General features: G+C 44.4%; 1 protein-coding gene across 7 annotated transcripts in view; it reads right to left on the bottom strand.

Annotated features, from left to right (window-relative positions):
- Positions 1 to 20,816, bottom strand: part of DGKH (diacylglycerol kinase eta) — a 642,901-nt gene that overhangs the window by 166,733 nt on the left and 455,352 nt on the right. For all 7 annotated transcript variants that reach the window (XM_063952870.1, XM_063952869.1, XM_063952867.1 and 4 more), the window contains 4 exons: positions 14,175 to 14,292; positions 12,149 to 12,259; positions 11,439 to 11,535; positions 10,449 to 10,556 (listed from right to left, as the gene is read on the bottom strand). In XM_063952870.1, the coding sequence (XP_063808940.1) occupies positions 10,449 to 10,556; positions 11,439 to 11,535; positions 12,149 to 12,259; positions 14,175 to 14,292 (434 nt within the window). The remainder of the gene's footprint in view (positions 1 to 10,448; positions 10,557 to 11,438; positions 11,536 to 12,148; positions 12,260 to 14,174; positions 14,293 to 20,816) is intronic.

The raw sequence follows: 20,816 nt of genomic DNA on the forward strand, positions 1-20,816 counted from the left end.
CCGGGTGCGTTCCACCAGCCGGAAGTGCCCAGCAAGCATTGCGGCCGTTGCCTAGCACCGCCGCACGCTAGAGGTATATTGAATTATAGGGAAAATAGCCAGCGGGGTGCGTGTCACAACTACAGACGACCACCATGTTATAGGCAAAACAGATCACATATAGCACCCTCGCAGGGCGCTTCATGGCAATCACCACACAACACATGCACACGATCACAAAACCAGTGTGCCGACGCCGGGGACAACACGATCCCAAAGTGGATACTCACTGTTCACCACAAACAATCTGCACTAGCATCTGGGCACTCCCCCAGTAATCCCACCACAAGCAGGCAAAAACACAGGACAAAAGGCAGTATAGAGTAACTCACGTAACCTGTCCGCAAATTATAACAGATATCTTCAATTAAAGTATGCATCGAGTGCTGATGCGCCAGGGTCTCATACCAATAGACAAAAAGGTACTTCTAAAAATACAAACATATATAGGTGTATCTAATCAGGCCCGTGTGACAAGACTTACAATCAACATAAAGAAAATATTTCAACACAAAACATAAATACATTGAAAACATACAATTAAAAAGGTTAATACAATCTGTATCGGAAACCACCTAGACAAAAGTATCATCTGCCCATGCTCGAAAACAATCATGAACACATTACAGGAAGATGTTCATGGTATTATATTCATTGAGGCCCCTTGGTGCAACAGTATCAAGCACACTGATCCAAAAGCTTTCTTTCTTTTTTAGAGCCAATACCCTATCACCCCCATTGGGTAGAGGGGGAATCCAATCAATGAGCATACACTTGAGGTTCGCTACCTGGTGCCTGTGTTCTAAATAATGTCTTGCTACAGGTTTATCGGAGGATCCTGTTTGGATGGCTGCTCGTATGGTGGTCCTGTGGTTTGCCATCCGGTCTCTAAAGCACCTGGATGTAAGTCCTACATAGTACAAACCACAGGGACAAATTAAACAATAGATCACATGGTCTAATTTGCAATGTAGATGGTATTTAATTTTTATATTTTTACCCGTATGTGGGTGTGTGAAGCTATTCCCAACTCTCATAGTCCTACGCGTAGTGCAATTCCCACATGAATAGCAGCCATGCTTAAGACGCATCATTTGGGAAGTATTCATATGCTCGTCAGGAGTGAGTGTAGGTCGCATAAGTATCTGTCTCAAGTTTGCCCCACGTCCATAAGCCATAAGGGGTGGCTCAGTGTGAGTAAATGGCAAAGCGGGATCCGTCGCTAAAATGGGCCAATGTTTGCGTATAATCTTGTTAGTTTCAAGTGCATGACTACCATATTTGGTAGTATAGATCATTCTGTTGGTGTTCTTACAATTCTTGGATACCTTGCTCATATAAATATTGCGTGCTTTGCGCAAACATTTTCCCAAGATGCGTGGAGTATATCCGCGCTGTCTAAATCTGTGCATCATGTCATTAAGTTGTGCTTCCCTAACAGTATCATCGGTGTTATTTCTCATAACTCGGAGCAGTTGCGAGAACGGCAGGTTATCTTTTAAAGCAGGGGGATGGAAGCTACTGGTTAGCAGTGTAGTATTCCTATCTGTAGGTTTCCTAGAGAGAGTAGTAGTAAAGGCACCCCCAGTATGTCCAATGGTGATATCAAGAAACTGACATACTCAACTGAAATCTCAAATGTAAATTTAATCGGACTGTCTAAACTGTTTAATTGATCGATCATCGCAACAAAAGACTCACGTGTATCAAGCCAAACCACAAGTATGTCATCTATAAACCTTTTATAGATCTTAATTTTCTGTCCAAACTCCACCAAAATGTGTCTTTGTTCAAATACCGTCATGTACATATTAGCATAAGAGGGTGCGAGGTTAGACCCCATTGCGGTCCCTGAAACTTGGAAATAATACTCATTTTTATACTGAAAATGGTTAAATCCTAACACCAGATTAGTTAACTCAAGTATATATTCAGTTGGAATTCCCTTAGTTGGTTCAAGAGAAATCAGTTCTCTTAGTGTCCCCAAACCTTCAGAGTGAGGTATCACGGTGTACAAAGATTGTACATCCATAGTAGCTAGCAGTATATTTTCAGGAAGATCATGATATGATTTTAAGTGATCCAAAAGATCACTAGTGTCACGGATGTAACTCGAACTTTTGATGACATACGGCTGTAACAGAGTCAATAAACTGTGCTATTGGTTGCAACAGTGATCCTTCGGCCGCTATAATCGGCCGTCCTGGCAGATTATGAAGGGTTTTATGTATTTTGGGTAATGTGTAAATTATTGGGCAACTAGGTTTTTCAACTGTCATATACTCAAATAAATCTACATCAATCCATTGATTGTCTAAACCCCTCTTGAGACATGCATCAATTTGAGTTTTGACTTATGTCACAGGATTGTTCCTGACTCTCCTATAGGTTAACTCATCTGTAAATTGACGATTAATCTTTATATCATAATCCACCCAGTCCTGTACGACAACTGCTCCACCCTTATCTGCCGGACGAATCACAAGATTCGGATTACAGCGCAATTTCTTAAGTGCTTGTCGTTCATCAAAGGGTAGGTTGTCGTACAGTCTGGGCGGTTTGATAGAACGGGTGTCCTTAGCAACCATTCTAAGGAAGGTTTTTAAACTAGAATTGGATGAAGGAGGATCAAACCTAGAGTTCTTCTTAAACTGTATCATAGGTTTAGTACTCTCTTTACCTGCAAAGAACTCTCTGAGGCGTAGATTTCTACCAAACCTGTATTGATCAACAGTGGCCTCAAATGGTTTATGCGGAAAAAATGGTACGAAGGACAAACCCCGTGCTAATAAACGTATTTCAGCGTGATCCAATATCGTAGAGGAAAGATTAAATACAGAACTTAAGTCTGTTTCCTGCGGTCCTGTCTTTTTATAACTGCCCCTCCTCGTGTGCGGGCGGTGCCTCTTGCGGGGCCCACTGGGGGTATGGTCCTGGAATCGGTCCCAGAATCTAAAAAATGTTAATCACCTGTTTTGCTGTCAGAGAGATCAGTCTCTGATGTAGAGATAGTAGAGCCCTGGTTCCCTAGAAAAATACTAACGTCGCTGCTGTCTATATGGACGTATTTGTCTATCTGTAGAAGGCTGGTTATTGTTGCCAAGTAACCAGCGATATACAGTATGCGTCTGATAATCTGTTGTCACTGTAGTTAATTTCTTCCTTTTAAAGGAAGTAAGTTCCTTACGATAGGAGTGAACTTGAGTTTGTAACCTATCAAGCCAACTAGAGCTCTTATCCTCCCTAAGGGTGGGAATGGACGTAATCTCAAGTTGCTCTATCTCATTCTTTACTTTTTTAAGCTCATTGCCAGCTTCTTCAACTACCAGCACAAGAAGATCAAGGGAACATTTGTTTAATATCCCGCACCATTTGGTGCAGAACACTGGATTACTGCGACCCAATGTCGGGACATTATTAATCCTGAATCCCCGAGGGATTAATTTACGTCGATGATATTCGGACAAGAATTGCCCATGCAACTGAAGGTCAACTTCACGTCGTTTAAGTTTTAGCAACCTGTAGAAGACATCAGCTGATGTCTCTGCGGGTAATGCCTCAAAATCCACTCTATCAAACAATACTTTTTCTATCTCGTCGTCAGTAAATGAGACTGTCCCTTGCTCATCTTGTGCTAGAAGTCCCTCATCAAACAGACATGTTGCTCCTTGGGCCATAGTATGATAAATCACAATCAAAGTGGCATAGACATAAGCATAAAATCCTGATACAGAAAAAGTCTCTAGATTGACATTAAAAAATTCACATATAAAGAAATAAGGTCAAAGGTAAATGACGGGTGTCAGGAAAAGAATGTCAGTAGAATACTGGCAGTCCTAAATATCCAAGGAAGTCCAGCACTCACATCCGTGTGCAATCAACTGTGGGGTGCACCCAGTAGAATCCACACAATCATGGTGGGTCTACACATGTAGTCGTAGTTCCAGTTTCCTGGGGGGCACTCTCCTTCAAAAATCGAGTCCAATCGTATTCTCTTAGATCATAATCGGCTTTATTGGGTCGACGTTTCGGCTCAACAAGCAGAGCCTTTATCAAGACAAGCCTTACATATTTTCATATTGCCAAATAGTCTTAACCTGTCAGAATAACAGATACATGAAATAAATAAATACAATCAGTCTCACGGGCCCAATCAGAAATTCACCACTAAAGTGCAATGTGCTAATAAAGAAAAGTGCCAAGAGTAATGCTACCAAACATATGGGTATACCTCCTGGATACCAAATATGGTGAAGAAAGGTAGATCAGTATCACCCAACAAGAACCAATCACCCAGAGGTACTAGTATCATACTTACTAGGATGAAATAACTCAACGGTATAACACTGTAATAGGACAGACGACCAAGTCGGCATATAAGCCCTATTAATAGAACAACACAAATATATATATGTTTGCAAATTCCCAATCAGGTGTGGTACTAAAAGATACCTAAATTTATCATGAGCAGAACTGTTAAAGAACTCGACTTACTTCACACATAATTCCAGAAAAGAAATCCATTTCGGCAAAAACTGTGGGCGAGTTCTGAGCTCCACCCTATCCTCGTGGAATATCAAATACAGGCTCTTACAGGACAAGGCCCCCCAATTCCGACACCTGTCGAGCAGAAGCCAAGGCCAGCAACATAACAGTCTTTCATATTAGGTATTTTAAGTCCACCCTATGCAAGGGTTCAAACCAATTGGAGAAAGGTTAAGACCACATTGGAGGTCCCACGGAGCCGCGAGAGGAACAAAGGGTGGTTGAATGTGCATAACCCCCTTTAGAAAGGTCTGTACTGCAGAAAGTACCACCCGTTGTTTCTGGAAGAAGATAGAGAGAGTCGAAATCTGAACCTTGATGGAGCCTAAACGTAGGCCCTTATCCATGCTTGCCTGCAGGAACAGTAGAAAACGGCCCAGACGAAATTCCACAGGGGAATATTTTCTACCCTCGCACCAAGAAACGTATTTCGTCAAAATACGGTGGTAATGTTTGGATGTAACCACCTTACTGGCCTGGATCATAGTTGACACAACCTTGGAATGTTAAAATCTCCCTCTCAACTTCCAGGTCATCAAACAAAGCTGCTGTAAGTCTGGATAGACGAATGGTCCTTGTTGAAGAAGGTCCTTGAGAAGTGGCAGAGGCCAGGGTTCCTCCAACGACAAGGTCAGGAAGTCCGCATACCAGGCACGTCGAGGTCAATCCGGGGCAATGAGAATTGCCTGAACTTTCTTTTTTTGAGTCGTTTTAGAACTGTTTGAATGAGAGGAATTGGAGGAAACAGGTAAACTGGTAAGTCCATGGCATCGTCAGAGTGTCTACCTCAAACGCCTGTGGGTCCCTCGTTCTGGAGCAGTAATGACAGAGCTTCTTGTTGATACGAGAAGCCATAATGCCTATCTGTGTGACAACCCCACCTCTGAACAAGTTGTTGAAACACCTGAGGGTGGAGATCCCATTCCCCCGGATGGAGGTCGTCCGGGGGAATGGGATCTCCCATTCTTGCTTAGGAAGTCTGCTTCCCAGTTGTCCACTAATGAAATGTAAACGGCTGAGATGGCCCTTGCGTGTATTCTTGACACCTCTCGCATTGCGGCCCTGCTTTTTGCTCTTCCTTGTTGGTTGATGTACGCAACTGCCGTGGCATTGTCCGACTGCACCTGAATGGTCCGATTCCGAAGGAGGTATGAGGCCTGTACTAGAGCACTGTAAATTGCTCTGAGTTCCAAGATGTTGATTGGAAGAGCAAATTCCTGAAACGACCATGTCCACTGGAACTGCACCCCTTGGGTCACAGCCCCCCCCAACCCCAGAGCCTGGCATCCGTTGTCAACAGCGTCCATGAGTGGGTGTTGAAACTCCAACCCTCCACCAGATGAGAGAATTGTAGCCTCCATAGCAGGGATATCCGTTCTTTCTGTGACAGAGTTATATGTTGATGCATGTGTGGGTGAGATCCTGACCATTTGTCCAGCAAATCCAGTTGAAATGGTCGCGCATGGTACCTGCCGTACTGGATCGCCTCTTAGGAGGCCACAATCTTGCCTAGCAAGCGAATGCAAAGATGAATTGAGACGACACGAGGTTTCAGCACTGAATCGCCAAAGCCTTGTCCATTGGAAGGTAAACCTTCTGAGACACCGTATCCAGGATCATCTCCAGGAACTGAATTCTCGGGAGACGGTTCCAGGTGAGATTTCTGGAAATTGAGTATCCATCCATGATCCGCAAGCAGACGAGTAGTCAAGTCGATGCTGTGCAAAAGCTGTTCCCTTGACACCGCCTTTATCAGGAGACCATCCAGGTATGGGATTATATTGACACCCATCATGCGCAACTGTAGCATCATCTCCACCATGACCTTTGTGAATACCCTTGGGGCTGTGGAGAGTCCAAAAGGTAAGGCCTGAAATTGGAAATGCTGGTCCAGTACTGCGAACCTGAGGAATGCTTGGTGAGGGGGTCAAATTGGGATATGTAGGTATGCGTCCTTGATATCCAGGGACACCAGAAACTCCCCCTTCTCCAAATTTGCTACCACTGCTCTTAGAGATTCCATCTTGAATTTGAACACTTAAAGATAAGGGTTCAGGGATTTGAGGTTCAAGATCAGTTGTACAGAGCCGTCTGGCTTAGAAACTACAAAGAGACTTGAGCAAAACCCCTTTGTGTGCAGCTGGAACAGTAACTCCTGTAGAAAGCAGTTTTTGAACTGCCTCCTGTAAGGAAACTCTTGCTACCGGTGAAGCTGGTAAGCCTGACCTGAAGAATCTGAGAGGAGGGAGTTCCTGGAATTCCAGCCGGTTTCCTTGGGATATGAGGTCCCTCACCCAAGGATCCCAGCAGGACTCCGCCCATATGTGGGCAAAGTTTTGAAGGCGAGCACCTACCTGAAAGTCACATTGCTGCTGGGGCCACGTGGAGGACCTTGTGGAAGAGAATCCTGAGGTCTGGTCCGCAGGTCCAGCAGCCGCTGGTATACAGGACTTACTGCGAGTTCCTCCAGCAGCACTGGAGGCACATCTGGCTTTGCCTCTGAATCTGGCCATCCGAAAGGACTGCAGGGAGGGCCCAGGATAGGAACGTCTAGCAGGTGGCGGGGCAGACGGCAGATATGTAAATTTACCTGCATTTGCCGGAGATATCCACTTGTTCAGTTCTTCCCCAAGCAAGGCATCACCTGTAAAAGGAAGGTTCTGAAGCCCTTTTTTAGAATCAGTATCTGCTGACCATTGTCGCAGCCACAGGGCTCTACGAGACGATACTGCTATAGCAGTGGTACGGACGTTAATGATACTAAGTTCCTTACCAGCCTTAGTATCCCCTTCAGAATCTGATCAGACTATTTTACCATGGCTCTAGAAATCCAGCCGCATACTAGGGGTAGAGCGTTGGGCTACACCTGCTGCAGTATAAATTGATTTAAGAGTGGTTTCACTCTTGCGATTAGCTGGGTCTTTAAGAGAAATGACCCCAGGTACAGGTAAAACAATCTTACGTGACAGCCTGGACACAGAGGTATCCATGGTCGGCAGGATTTCCAAGATTCTTCTATCCTCTGTAAGGAAAGGAAATTAATTTAGCACCCGTTTAAGGGCTAATAAATTTTTTGTCAGGATTTATCCCTGCTGCCTTAGCCAGGGAATCTAATTCCGTTGAAACTGGGAAAGTTGCAGTGGACTTTGCTTTCACATTAAAAAACAACTCCTCTGTCTATTCTACTTCCTTATCTGGGATACTGAACACCTCTCTAATAGCATAAATGAGGATCAACTCCTGGGGACAGAGAATTATCCTCATCCACCTCAGCACCTCCTTCATCAAATTCTGCTAGTTCGGAATCAGAGTCAGATTGCAATAATTGTGGGAGAGTGCATTCATGAGAGACCAACAGGTGGGGCTGAGGAGCCTGCCTGTGGTCAGCAGCAGCTAACATGAACGTGTCCATAGTTTGTTTCAGGGTCTGTCTTTCTTGTTTAGCTGTAGCGAACTCTGAATTAATCCTTGTAATCATAGTTTAAATGATTTCATCCACTCAGGTTCCTGCACATTACTACATTGTGAAGGTAGTAAGCATTAGGGTACACATGAGGGACCCCTGTGAGGAAGGTGTAAACCTAGCCTTGCATAAAGTATACACAGATTTATTTGCAGACATGCTTGAGCAGAAAACACACAGATTAGTATTAAAACATAGGGGGTAAAAGCAAATTTGTTAGCAGTTGGGCAAAACCATGTGCACTGCAGGGAAGGCAGATATAACATTTGCAGAGAGAGTTACTGTAGATTTGGGTGTTTTTTTTTGTTTCTCTGCAGAGTACATACTGGCTGCTTTATTTTTACACTGCAATTTAGATTTCAGTTTGAAAAGACCCCACCCAAATCTAACTGTCTCTGCACATGTTAGATCTGCCCCCCTGCAGTGCACATGGTTTTGCCCAACTGCTAACAAATTTGCTGCTGCGATTAACTCTGAATTAGGCCTACAGTGCAGTATTAGTGAGATAGCACACTTATCCCAGACTACCCTGAATGGAGTGACACAGAGACGATTGGGACCAGCAGACACCACCACAGACCGAGCAGTGCCCCGCTAGGTGTCTCATGTGTAATTGTCCACACAGCGGTATAACCGCTGACTATGTGCTCCCCCCTTCACTATAACCCCCTGGTACCAGACAATTAGTGATTCAGTGGGTTCTGTGGAGGAGCAGTCTCCGCATGCAGCCTAGTCAGAACAGAAGCAGCAGGAAATGGCGCCGTTTAGCCTCTGGTCCCGCTCTCCTGGGAGCCCCGCCCCCCTAATGGAGGGCGGTCCCTACAGATTATTTATACTGGCTTACTCCGTTTTTGTGTAAAAAAAGAGTGCGCAACCCCCTTTTACTATAATGCCAGTGTGGGTACTCAGCGGGCATCGCGGCCCGTAGCCGGGTGATCACTGTCCCTTCATGCCACCATTTGCACCGGGGACCTGCTAACCGGGAACCCGGTGTATCACTCTCTTCGGCATCTGTTAGGGGTGGCGGCATGCTGCCGACGTGGGCTCACACCCGAGAAACATGAGAAACATCACCTCAGGAGCTCAGTGTCCTGTCAGCTGGGATTACGAACCATTAACTCTTAGGAAGTTGGTTCGGTCCCCGCAAGTCCCACGACGCAGGCAGACTGGTTTCCAACCAGCGCTGCTGGAAAGTAACAAACTAAAACACATTTCTGAAGAAACTCTCTGGAGAATGCACCTGGCTCCTTGGGCACATTTTCTAAACAGAGTCATCTAGGAGGGGCATAGAGGGGAGGAGCTAGCACACACTATTAATTTCTTAATATGCCAGGCTCCAGTGGACCCGATCTATACCCAATGGTAATAACTATTCCCCAGTATCCACTAGGACGTTAGAGAAATACCTTATTCAAAAATGCAGAAACACATTAAGAATGCCTTTGAAAAGACACAAAACATGAATCACAGAATGAAAAAAAAAATCAGAAATGTTATTTAGTGAATAACACCAGATGTTTTAATGCAAGTTCACCATGAATGGGAAAGTTGCATCGGTCTGTGTTTTCAAAGTAATGGCAACCATAGAGAGCATATTTACTTTTTTTAAAGTGTCAATTTTCCCTATGCATGGTGACTTATGGAACATGCAGTAGTTTGTCTTGGATTAATTACAGTAAGTAAAATTATTAAATAGAGCCTGTGCACACGTACAGTCGTTTTCTACTGATATAGCCCTATGAGCGCTATATTAGTGGAGTTCAGTGAAGTAGTGCTGTATTAGCTCACTCTGAACACAGGTAAACATGAGCAACAAATCTTCTTACTGAAAGCAACAGCCATTGATTCTGTACACTAAACTATGCACGTATCCTCTCTGTCAGAGATTTGCTGTGGCCTCTGTCTGAGGGTGATGACTCCACTGCCTGTCATTCTGCCAATTTTCACGCGTGTGGTAACCCAACAATATTGAAAGCAGAGTAAGAATATTAAAGAAAATACCCCAATTTCTGCTTGTACATTTCAATAAGCAGACTAGGTAATATAGTTCTAGTGTAATAAGAAAAGATGGCATAACAAACAACAATTAATCGACAAATGACACATCAAAAATATGAATAGATGCCCCATTACAGAATTAATTTGGGGTGATCTCCCATTCATATCACAAGATTCTAGGAAATGCTTCTTTTCTCGTATGACAAGATTCCTGCACTAGCTAAACAAAAGTTCCCATGCCTAAAATAGCGACAATATCTTGAATCTGCAGTGTATTTCTGGTCCAGCAAGAAAAATATTAAAAGGAAAAGAACGTGTGAATAGAGTCTATACGACACTGAAAGAAAATAAACCGTTTACAGGCATAGTCCGATAAAAATGACTTCTGCTCTGCTGAACTTACATCATCCTCTTTTGTTCCACCCCAGAAGTTGGTACCACCGGCATAGCTAGGAATGTTCAACACTGCTATACCCTGGAGGCTAGGAAGCGGGATGTACTGTCCATCACACTGCAAAGAATAAAGCAATGGAGAACAATGAGGAGAACATCAAGGCTCGGAACAAGAAGGTATGTGATGTAGTGCAAAGGCCACACATGCAAATAGCCAGGATACCAACCACTATAATTAACTCCTTGCTGAGTAGCCAACAGGATAAACAACATTTAAGTTATTTAGGGATTAAAAAATGCTTTTTCAACCAAATTTTAAGTTTCTTCGACTTTTATTTCTTTATTAGGGAAAAACCTATATTTAATTTTATTTATATTTTATTTGTATCCTAGCAAAGTACCATCATAGGGCCAAATTCTTTAAACACACTGGCAAACTCCCATTACACAATAGCAGCCATACAGTAGGTTTAATAGCAGATGCAAAGCATTATTCCTATGAATATTTCCTTATGCTATCTGTAATGAATGGACTCAAACGGGTTTATTTTTTGTGATATTGCTACGCGATTTAATGCAAATTTTTTCTTTTTTTAAAGTCACAAACTGTGTATATTGCCTTAAAATAAAAAAATCAGCAAAAAAGCTAAAAAAATTCAGCAAGGGCAAATTCAGTTGGTAAAGGACTACATTTAATAGTACACGCAAGCAAAGGGTAGACAAGAAGGATCAGCAGGTAAGCTGGCCATGCATGCACAGACCAAGCCATGCCAACACCACACCGAGCGACCACATTGGTCTCTGTATTCCTTGCTGCTTCAGAATGGCCAGAGACTCACGAGCAGAACAACGTTATTTGCTGAAAAGATGTACCATCCCAATGAATACATTCCATTCTGCATGGGATTTGATGTGACAGAAAGAAGCAATGCCATGGCGCAATTCCATGGAACCAATTACACATGGCCTCACTGTAAATTAGCATCCTACAGAGGATTACCTCCAGCTGAACCTTCTGTTCCAAATTCTTGTACGTTCTTTGCAGCAACTCTTTGGTGCCGAGCACTCCATACCACATCATATTTTTAGTCCGGCTTCTGAGGTAAATTGTAAGAGGTGTAAAATTTAAAATAAATGCTGAAAATAAAAAAGTTGAGCACAATGCATAAAAATATAACATTTTATGGTGAATAAAACTCTCAATGTGCCAGTACATTTATATACACGTGCTCATTCACTTTCATTGGAATGTGGGTTAAGTATGAATTTGAGGAAAGCAGTGGTTCCCAAACGTTTTTAAATCCCGGGGCTCTAGAATATCATAATTATTTTCATGGCACCCCTAGGCCAAATGTTTCTTATTGAGAAATTTAGAAAGAAATATTAAATTAAGTAAACTGTGTTTATATGTCATCCTTAGGGTTAGTTGTGTGGTGAGATACAGGATTTGCTTCTGTTTGTCCACATATTGTATGATTGGCAGTCACCAGCACTGGTTATGCCTATTACATTGCCCATAAATAATTTTAATTGGTTCTGAGCCACCAATCCACGGCACCCCTGCAACTGTCCCGAGGCGCCCCAGGGAGCCACGGCACACAGTTTGAGAACCGCTGACATAGGGATTTACTTAGAGTAGTTTGCTATATAAAATTACAAATATTGTATACAGTAAAAACTGAAACGTAAGATTGTAAATACTTTATCTACCTGCATTTCTCAGGGTGTTCCTCACGCTTGTTGTTAAATTCTAGAGAAATTTTTGCATCTAAACCAATCCCAAAGTAGTTGTTCATCACACATTTCTCTGAATAGCCCTCTCTATTAAGGTAAATGGAGATAGTTACTCAAAATGCACATGTAAATCAGAAAGAATACATAAACATGTATAGGATTAATACTTCAACCAATAAAATGGTTAATGAATAGTAAACTTTCTGTGCAGCCATACACATATAAAACAAAATGAATGTCATGAAAAGATAAAACTGGATTTCTGTGTGATAAAGGTTCTAGAGATCACTGCTAAATCGAAAAACCTTAGTAATGTGTATAGGCAACAACTAACCGTGAAATCTCCCTAGATTAATAATCACTGCTGATCAGCAGACTTTTGCGGCGTAAATTATTGCACTTTGTAGTTTTAATGATTTGGCATTATTTTAAAGATTGTGCATCAGGGGTGTATCTAGGGGTCCGAGCACCCATGGCAAAATAAGGGACTGTCACCCCTCCCCCACCAAGGGGCACGGATACACAATAGTAACCCTAATTCATATTGCATCACACATTAGTGTCCCTTACTCACAGACATTATACCACACAGTATTGTCCGTTATTCACGTCACGCTATACAGTAGTACCCCTTAAATATATTACAACACTGAGTGGACCTCGGAGGCAACCAAGCAGGGACCAACCCGGAATCCCGGCATGGATGCCCGGCAATAACCACAGAAAGCAGCAGCGGCAACCACTGTTCTAGTCTCCAGGGTCCGGCACCGCTCCGCAGTCCGCACTACAATCGAGTAACTCTGCAAAACTACAGCTCCCAGCAGCCATTGCTGCTGTAAGCTCTTAGCAGCAATGGCTGCTGGGAGCTGTAGTTTTGCAGAGTTACTCAATTGTAGTGCGGACTGCGGAGCGGTGCCGGACCCTGGAGACAAGAACAGCGGTTGCGCTACTGCCTTCTGTGGTCATTGCCGGGCATCGCTGTGGGTTGGGGACACAGTGAATCTATTCCCTGGCCATGGGTGGACCCGCCGGGCGGCGCCCATCCACAGCTGGAGCCCCTGGCGAGTGCCATCCTGGCCAATAGGTAGATACGCCCCAGTTGTGCATACACAGTTGGTGGTAACAGTCTCAATTCAAGAAATATGCTGACTTATGAGAGGCTGCTCTCTATATAGGAAATCTATTTTCAGGAGGGTTTACCCTTAGAAGTGGAACACACAAGTGCAAATATAGTATATTTACAAATTATCTCACAATGTACTGGTGAATTTGTGAAAACTGCAAACAGTACACTTACACCTACTGTACATGCAACAAATAGTATGTACTGTAACTAAATAATCTGGAGAGTGTATTACAAACATTTGTAAGTGTTCCTACCTAAGGTAAGAAACGCTCAGTTAAGCTAAATAAAGTGTACTATGGATGACATATTGGAAATATAAAACCCTAAAATATAACATTGCAGAAGGTTCAATTCAGTGATATCTAGGCACCTATTTCAAAGAATAAAGGATTCCCTTTGAAGAGCACCTTACTATGTGGAGAAAGGTCTCTTCTCATGACATTCTTGCATTTGCCTGTGCAAACAGTATATGGTTATATATGGAGTCCTGCCTGGTGCCCAACAACTGAGTTATGGCAAGAAATCCAACAAGCTAATTTCCAAATTGCCCACACTGCAGGACCCTGAGGCACTTCAAATTATCAATTTGGTTACATTATCCAGTATAAATCAGTTTACTATACAGCTACTTCAATAACATCATCACATACAGAAATGTGACCAAGAGGAGACGCCCACAATGATGTCACTAGAGAACAGGTGGACAACTTTTTCAGCCCAAAATCGCTCTGCTCCACTCTGTGTAGGGGGATAGCTACGCAACAAGTGATGGAAGTAATAACAAATCAGCAAGCAGAAGGTCTTCTTTCCCATCACATTTATTATAGAGCGCTATTGCAATTTACATGGATGTCACAAACAGTACATATTACTTACAAAGAGTCTGAATCAGGATCAATAAAAGGAGAAGCACCAACTGTATCTATATTTGCCAATAACATTTTATTGATGATGGAGCTGCCAGCGATGGATGCCGCCAATCCAGCTCTCAAACCTATTGGAAAAAAGTACAAGCGATAATTAGGGAATTACATTTTGTGTATAATGCTACAAGACAGAGTTTAAATAAATAAGTGGAAGCTACATTTATGCAGAAAGTATTCTGGGGCCATAAGGTGAGTAAGTGTTCCGCCATCTGTGATCCATTAATAGATAAATCCACCTAGCACTCAACTTAACCGGCAGAATTGTGGGTGTAATAAGCCAAAGATCTTTGCAGCTTGGAAAACTCATCCTGGCACTGCAATATTTGCTGCATATTCTACCGAAAAAGTACTTATCCTTCCTGAATTTTAAAATGAGTATTTTTTTTGAACAACCCTGTGGTGAATTTTAACCAAAGCAGCACATAGTAAGAATAACTTGTGTTTGGCATCTTTACTGGCAAATTTGGGAGTAATTATAAGTAATGAAATGAATACTAAAGTACTCAATAGAATTCAGAGGTCCTCCAACCAAAGAGTGATAGATGCTTAATGTGAACCTAGTGCATACAGTATGTGACAAGAGCACCCTTAGATGCCTGACTCTGCATATGGGCATACAGTAAGAACACTGTTTTTATGTGCAGTTTCAGCTCCATAGGGATTACACTGACTGACCTATGGCCTAAGCCCAGCTACATGGAGGTGACTGGAACAAACCAGCCAGTTACTGAAATTCTATATCAATAAAGGCAAGATAATATTTGACAGTTGTAACACAGATAACAGAATAACAGACAGGGCCCTACAATTACAAATACAAAAAAATGTGACCGTGTCTAAGTTATTGCTTCCGTTGCTCATCTCAGGGTATCACAACTACGAGTATATCGGGTAATATTAAGGAAAAATGAATGTTCAATATTCACATATTATAGAATATGTATATAAGCACAATGCAATGTGGGCACGCTAGTTAAAGTTAAAGTAATACGTTTTTAAAAGAAAAAAATAACACATTTGGGGAAACCATGCAGTGGGGGATAACATCTAAGTTAGGATGGATTTAACAATATAAGTAGTAAGGGATAAATTGTCTGTAATTATGTACGGGTCTATTTATACCCCAACAACACAAATATTTCACAGGCAATGAATGCACAAGCTCTACAGTATATGATGATTTCTACTATGGAAAACAACTGTTTATTTTAAATACGGAGTGCTGGCAGTCAACAAGTTAAGAACAGAACTATCTGTCTCTATACACATACATAGTACTAACCTACATAGACACACTCATACATCAAAACACACACAAGCATACATACATAAAGTACACACCTCAAAACACACACACACTCCAGCTTGTCAGGAAGCAATAAAACTTTGTATCCATTCCATTTTAATAGGAATGTTTAATGGTTCTGTTTTTAGGAAAAAGTGTGTTATATCCTGTTTTTATTGGGGAGTAACCAGTGAAAATGAATCCGCTTTTATAGATTTGAAAGACAATGCTAACATAGGATTGTAGGCAAAGGTTAGCCAACCAAGTTTTTTAGGTCCATAAAAAACATATCTTGAAAAATAAGAATTTACTCACCGGTAATTCTATTTCTCGTAGTCCGTAGTGGATGCTGGGAACTCCGTAAGGACCATGGGGAATAGACGGGCTCCGCAGGAGACTGGGCACTCTAAAGAAAAGATTAGGTACTATCTGGTGTGCACTGGCTCCTCCCTCTATGCCCCTCCTCCAGACCTCAGTTAGGGAAACTGTGCCCGGAAGAGCTGACATTACAAGGAAAGGATTTTTGGAATCCAGGGTAAGACTCATACCAGCCACACCAATCACACCGTACAACTTGTGATAACCTTACCCAGTTAACAGTATGAACAACAACTGAGCCTCACTCAACGGATGGCTCATAACAATAATCCTTATTTAAGCAATAACTAAATACACGTATTGCAGAAAGTCAGCACTTGGGACGGGCGCCCAGCATCCACTACGGACTACGAGAAATAGAATTACCGGTGAGTAAATTCTTATTTTCTCTGACGTCCTAGTGGATGCTGGGAACTCCGTAAGGACCATGGGGATTATACCAAAGCTCCCAAACGGGCGGGAGAGTGCGGATGACACTGCAGCACCGAATGAGCAAACACAAGGTCCTCCTCAGCCAGGGTATCAAACTTGTAGAACTTTGCAAAGGTGTTTGAACCCGACCAAGTAGCCGCTCGGCAAAGCTGTAAAGCCGAGACCCCTCGGGCAGCCGCCCAAGAAGAGCCCACCTTCCTTGTGGAATGGGCTTTTACTGATTTTGGATGCAGCAATCCAGCCGCAGAATGAGCCAGCTGAATCGTGCTACAGATCCAGCGAGCAATAGTTTGCTTTGAAGCAGGAGCACCCAGCTTGTTGGGTGCATGCAGGATAAACAGCGAGTCAGTCTTCCCGACTCCAGCCGTTCTGGAAACATATTTTCAAAGCCCCGACTACGTCCAGCAACTTGGAGTCCTCCAAGTCCCGAGTAGCCGCAGACACCACAATAGGTTGGTTCAAAGGAAACGATGATACCACCTTTGGGAGAAATTGGGGATGAGTCCTCAATTCTGCCCTGACCATATGGAAGATCAGATATGGGCTTTTACATGACAAAGCCGCCAATTCCGACACACGCCTAGCCGATGCTAAGGCCAACAGCATGACCACTTTCCACGTGAGATACTTTAGTTCCACGGTCTTAAGTGGCTCAAACCAGTGGGATTTCAGGAAATCCAACACCACGTTAAGATCCCAGGGTGCCCCTGGTGGCACAAAAGGGGGCTGAATATGCAGCACTCCCTTAACAAACGTCTGAACCTCAGGCAGTGAAGCCAGTTCTTTTTGAAAGAAAATGGATAGGGCTGAAATCTGGACCTTTATGACCCCAATTTTAGGCCCATAGTCACTCCTGACTGTAGGAAGTGCAGGAATCGACCCAGCTGGAATTCCTCTGTAGGGGCCGTCGTGGCCTCACACCAAGCAACATATTTTCGCCATATACGGTGATATGCTTTGCTGTCACGTCCTTCCTAGCCTTTATCAGCGTAGGAATAACTTCATCCGGAATGCCTTTTTCCGCTAGGTTCCGGCGTTCAACCGCCATGCCGTCAAACGCAGCCGCGGTAAGTCTTGAAACAGACAGGGCCCTTGTTGCAGCAGGTCCTGTCTGAGAGGCAGAGGCCATGGGTCCACTGTGCGCATTTCTTGCAGTTCCGGGTACCAAGTCCTTCTTGGCCAATCCGGAACAATGAGTATTGTTCTTATTCCTCTCTTTCTTACTATTCTCAGTACCTTGGGTATGAGAGGAAGAGGAGGAAACACATCTACCGACTGGTACACCCACGGTGTCACTAGCGCGTCCACAGCTATCGCCTGAGGGTCCCTTGACCTGGCGCAATATCTTTTTAGCTTTTTGTTGAGGCGGGACGCCATCATGTCCACCTGTGGCAGTTCCCATCGCTTTGCAATCTGTGTGAAGACTTCTTGATGAAGTCCCCACTCTCCCGGGTGGAGGTCGTGTCTGCTGAGGAAGTCTGCTTCCCAGTTATCCACTCCCGGAATGAACACTGCTGACAGTGCTTGCACATGATTCTCCGCCCACCGAAGAATCTTTGTGGGTTCCGCCATTGCCATCCTGCTTCTTGTGCCGCCCTGGCGGTTTACATGGGCGACCGCCGTGATGTTGTCTGACTGAATCAGCACTGGCCGGTTTCGAAGCAGGGCCCTGCTTGACTCAGGGCGTTGTAAATGGCCCTTAGTTCCAGCATATTTATGTGTAGAGAAGTCTCCAGACTTGACCACAGCCCTTGGAAGTTTCTTCCCTGAGTGACTGCCCCCCATCCTCGGAGGCTTGCATCCGTGGTCACCAGGACCCAGTCCTGTATGCCGAACCTGCGGCCCTCGAGAAGGTGAGCACTCTGCAGCCACCACAGAAGAGACACCCTGGCCCTTGGGGACAGGGTGATCAGCCGATGCATCTGGAGATGCGATCCGGACCACTTGTCCAACAGATCCCACTGAAAGATCCTCGCATGGAACCTGCCGAAGGGAATGGCTTCGTATGAAGCCACCATCTTTCCCAGGACTCGCGTGCAGTGATGCACCGATACCTGTTTTGGTTTCAGGAGGTCCCTGACCAGAGATGCTAATTCCTGGGCCTTCTCCACCGGGAGAAACACCTTCTGTTCTGTGTCCAGAATCATGCCCAGGAAAAGCAGACGCGTCGTAGGAATCAGCTGCGACTTTGGAACATTCAGAATCCAGCCGTGCTGTTGCAACACTTCCTGAGACAGTGCTACGCTGATCAACAACTGCTCTCTGGACCTCGCCTTTATGAGGAGATCGTCCAAGTACGGGATAACTATAACTCCCTTCTTCCGAAGGAGTATCATCATTTCGGCCATTACCTTGGTAAATATCCTCGGTGCCGTGTACAGGCCAAACGGCAACGTCTGGAACTGGTAATGACAGTCCTGTACCACAAACCTGAGGTACTCCTGGTGAAGTGGGTAAATGGGGACATGCAAGTAAGCATCCTTGATGTCCAGCGACACCATAAAATCCCCCTCTTCCAGGCTTGCAATAAGCGCTCTGAGCGATTCCATTTTGAACTTGAACTTCTTTATATAAGTGTTCAAGGATTTTAAATTCAGAATGGGTCTCACCGAACCGTCCGGTTTCGGTACCACAAACATTGTGCAATAGTAACCCCTTCCCTGTTGAAGGAGGGGGACCCTGATAATCACTTGCTGGAGGTACAGCTTATGAATTGCCGCCAGTACTACCTCCCTTTCCATGGGGGAAGCTGGCAAGGCTGATTTGAGGTAACGGCGGGGGGGAGTCGCTTTGAATTCCAGCTTGTATCCCTGAGATACAATTTGTACAGCCCAGAGATCCACCTGTGAGCGAACCCACTGGTTGCTGAAGTTTCGGAGACGCGCCCCCACCGCACCTGGCTCCGCCTGTGGAGCCCCAACGTCATGCGGTGGACTTAGTGGAAGCAGGGGAGGACTTTTGTTCCTGGGAACTGGCTGCATGGTGCAGCTTCTTACCTCTACCCCTGCCTCTGGCAAGAAAGGATGCGCCCCTGACCCTCTTGCCTTTCTGAGAACGAAAGGACTGCATTTGATAATACGGTGCTTTCTTAGGCTGTGAGGAAATCTGAGGCAAGAAAGTCGACTTTCCAGCTGTCGCTGTGGACACGAGGTCCGATAGACCGTCCCCAAACAATTCCTCACACTTATAAGGCAAAACCTCCATGTGTTTTTTAGAATCAGCATCTCCTGTCCATTTCCGAGTCCATTAGACCCTCCTGGCAGAAATGGACATAGCATTAATTCTAGAGCCCAGCAGGCAAATGTCCCTCTGAGCATCCCGCATATATAAGACGACGTCTTTTATATGGCCCAGGGTTAGCAAAACAGTATCCCTGTCGAGGGAATCTATGTCGTCTGACAGAGTATCTGTCCATGCTGCTACAGCACTACACATCCAGGCTGAAGCAATAGCAGGTCTCAGTAGAGTACCAGAGTGTGTATACACTGACTTCAGGATAGATTCCTGCTTTCTATCCGCAGGCTCCTTTAGGGCGGCCGTATCCTGAGACGGCAGGGCCACCATTTTAGATAAGCGTGTCAGCGCCTTGTCCACCCTAGGGGATGTTTCCCAACGTAACCTGTCCGTTGGCGGGAAATGGTACGCCATCAGTAACCTCTTAGAAATCACTAGTTTCTTATCAGGGGAACTCCACGCTTCTTCACATAATTCATTTAATTCATCAGATGGGGGAAAAGTCACTGGCTGCTTTTTCTCCCCAAACATATAAACCCTCTTGGTATTAACAGGGTTAATCTCAGAAATGTGTAATACATCTTTCATTGCAACAATCATGTATCGGATGGCCTTGGTAATTTAAGACTGTAAATGTGCCTCATCATCGTCGACACTGGAGTCGGACTCCGTGACGACATCTGTGTCAACCATCTGAGATAGAGGGCGTTTATGAGCCCCTGACGTTTTCTGAATCGCCTGGGCAGGCGCGGGCTGAGACCCCGGCTGCATCAAACCTTTTATGTAAGGTGCTAACATTGTCGTTTAAGACCTTCCACATATCCATCCAATCAGGTGTCGGCCGCGACGGGGGCGACACCACACTTATCTGCCCTTGCTCCGCCTCCACGTAACCCTCCTCATCAAACATGTCGACACAGCCGTACCGACACACCGCACACACACAGGGAAGGCTCAGACTGAGGACAGGACCCCACAAAGTCCTTTGGGGAGACAGAGAGAGAGTATGCCAGCACACACCACAGCGCTATATAACACAGGGATTTTCACTTATAATAAGTGATTACCCAATAGCTGCCTTATATGTTTTATTTGCGCCTAAATTTATGTGCCCCCCCTCTCTTTTTTACCCTTCTTGTACCTGGATACTGCAGGGGAGAGCCTGGGGAGCTGCTTCCAGCGGAGCTGTGAAGAGAAAATGGCGCTGGTGTGCTGAGGAAGAAGGCCCCGCCCCCTCAGTGGCGGGCTTCTGTCCCGCTTTCT

The sequence above is a fragment of the Pseudophryne corroboree genome, chromosome 2, assembly GCF_028390025.1.
Source record: "Pseudophryne corroboree isolate aPseCor3 chromosome 2, aPseCor3.hap2, whole genome shotgun sequence".
NCBI lineage: Eukaryota > Metazoa > Chordata > Amphibia > Anura > Myobatrachidae > Pseudophryne > Pseudophryne corroboree.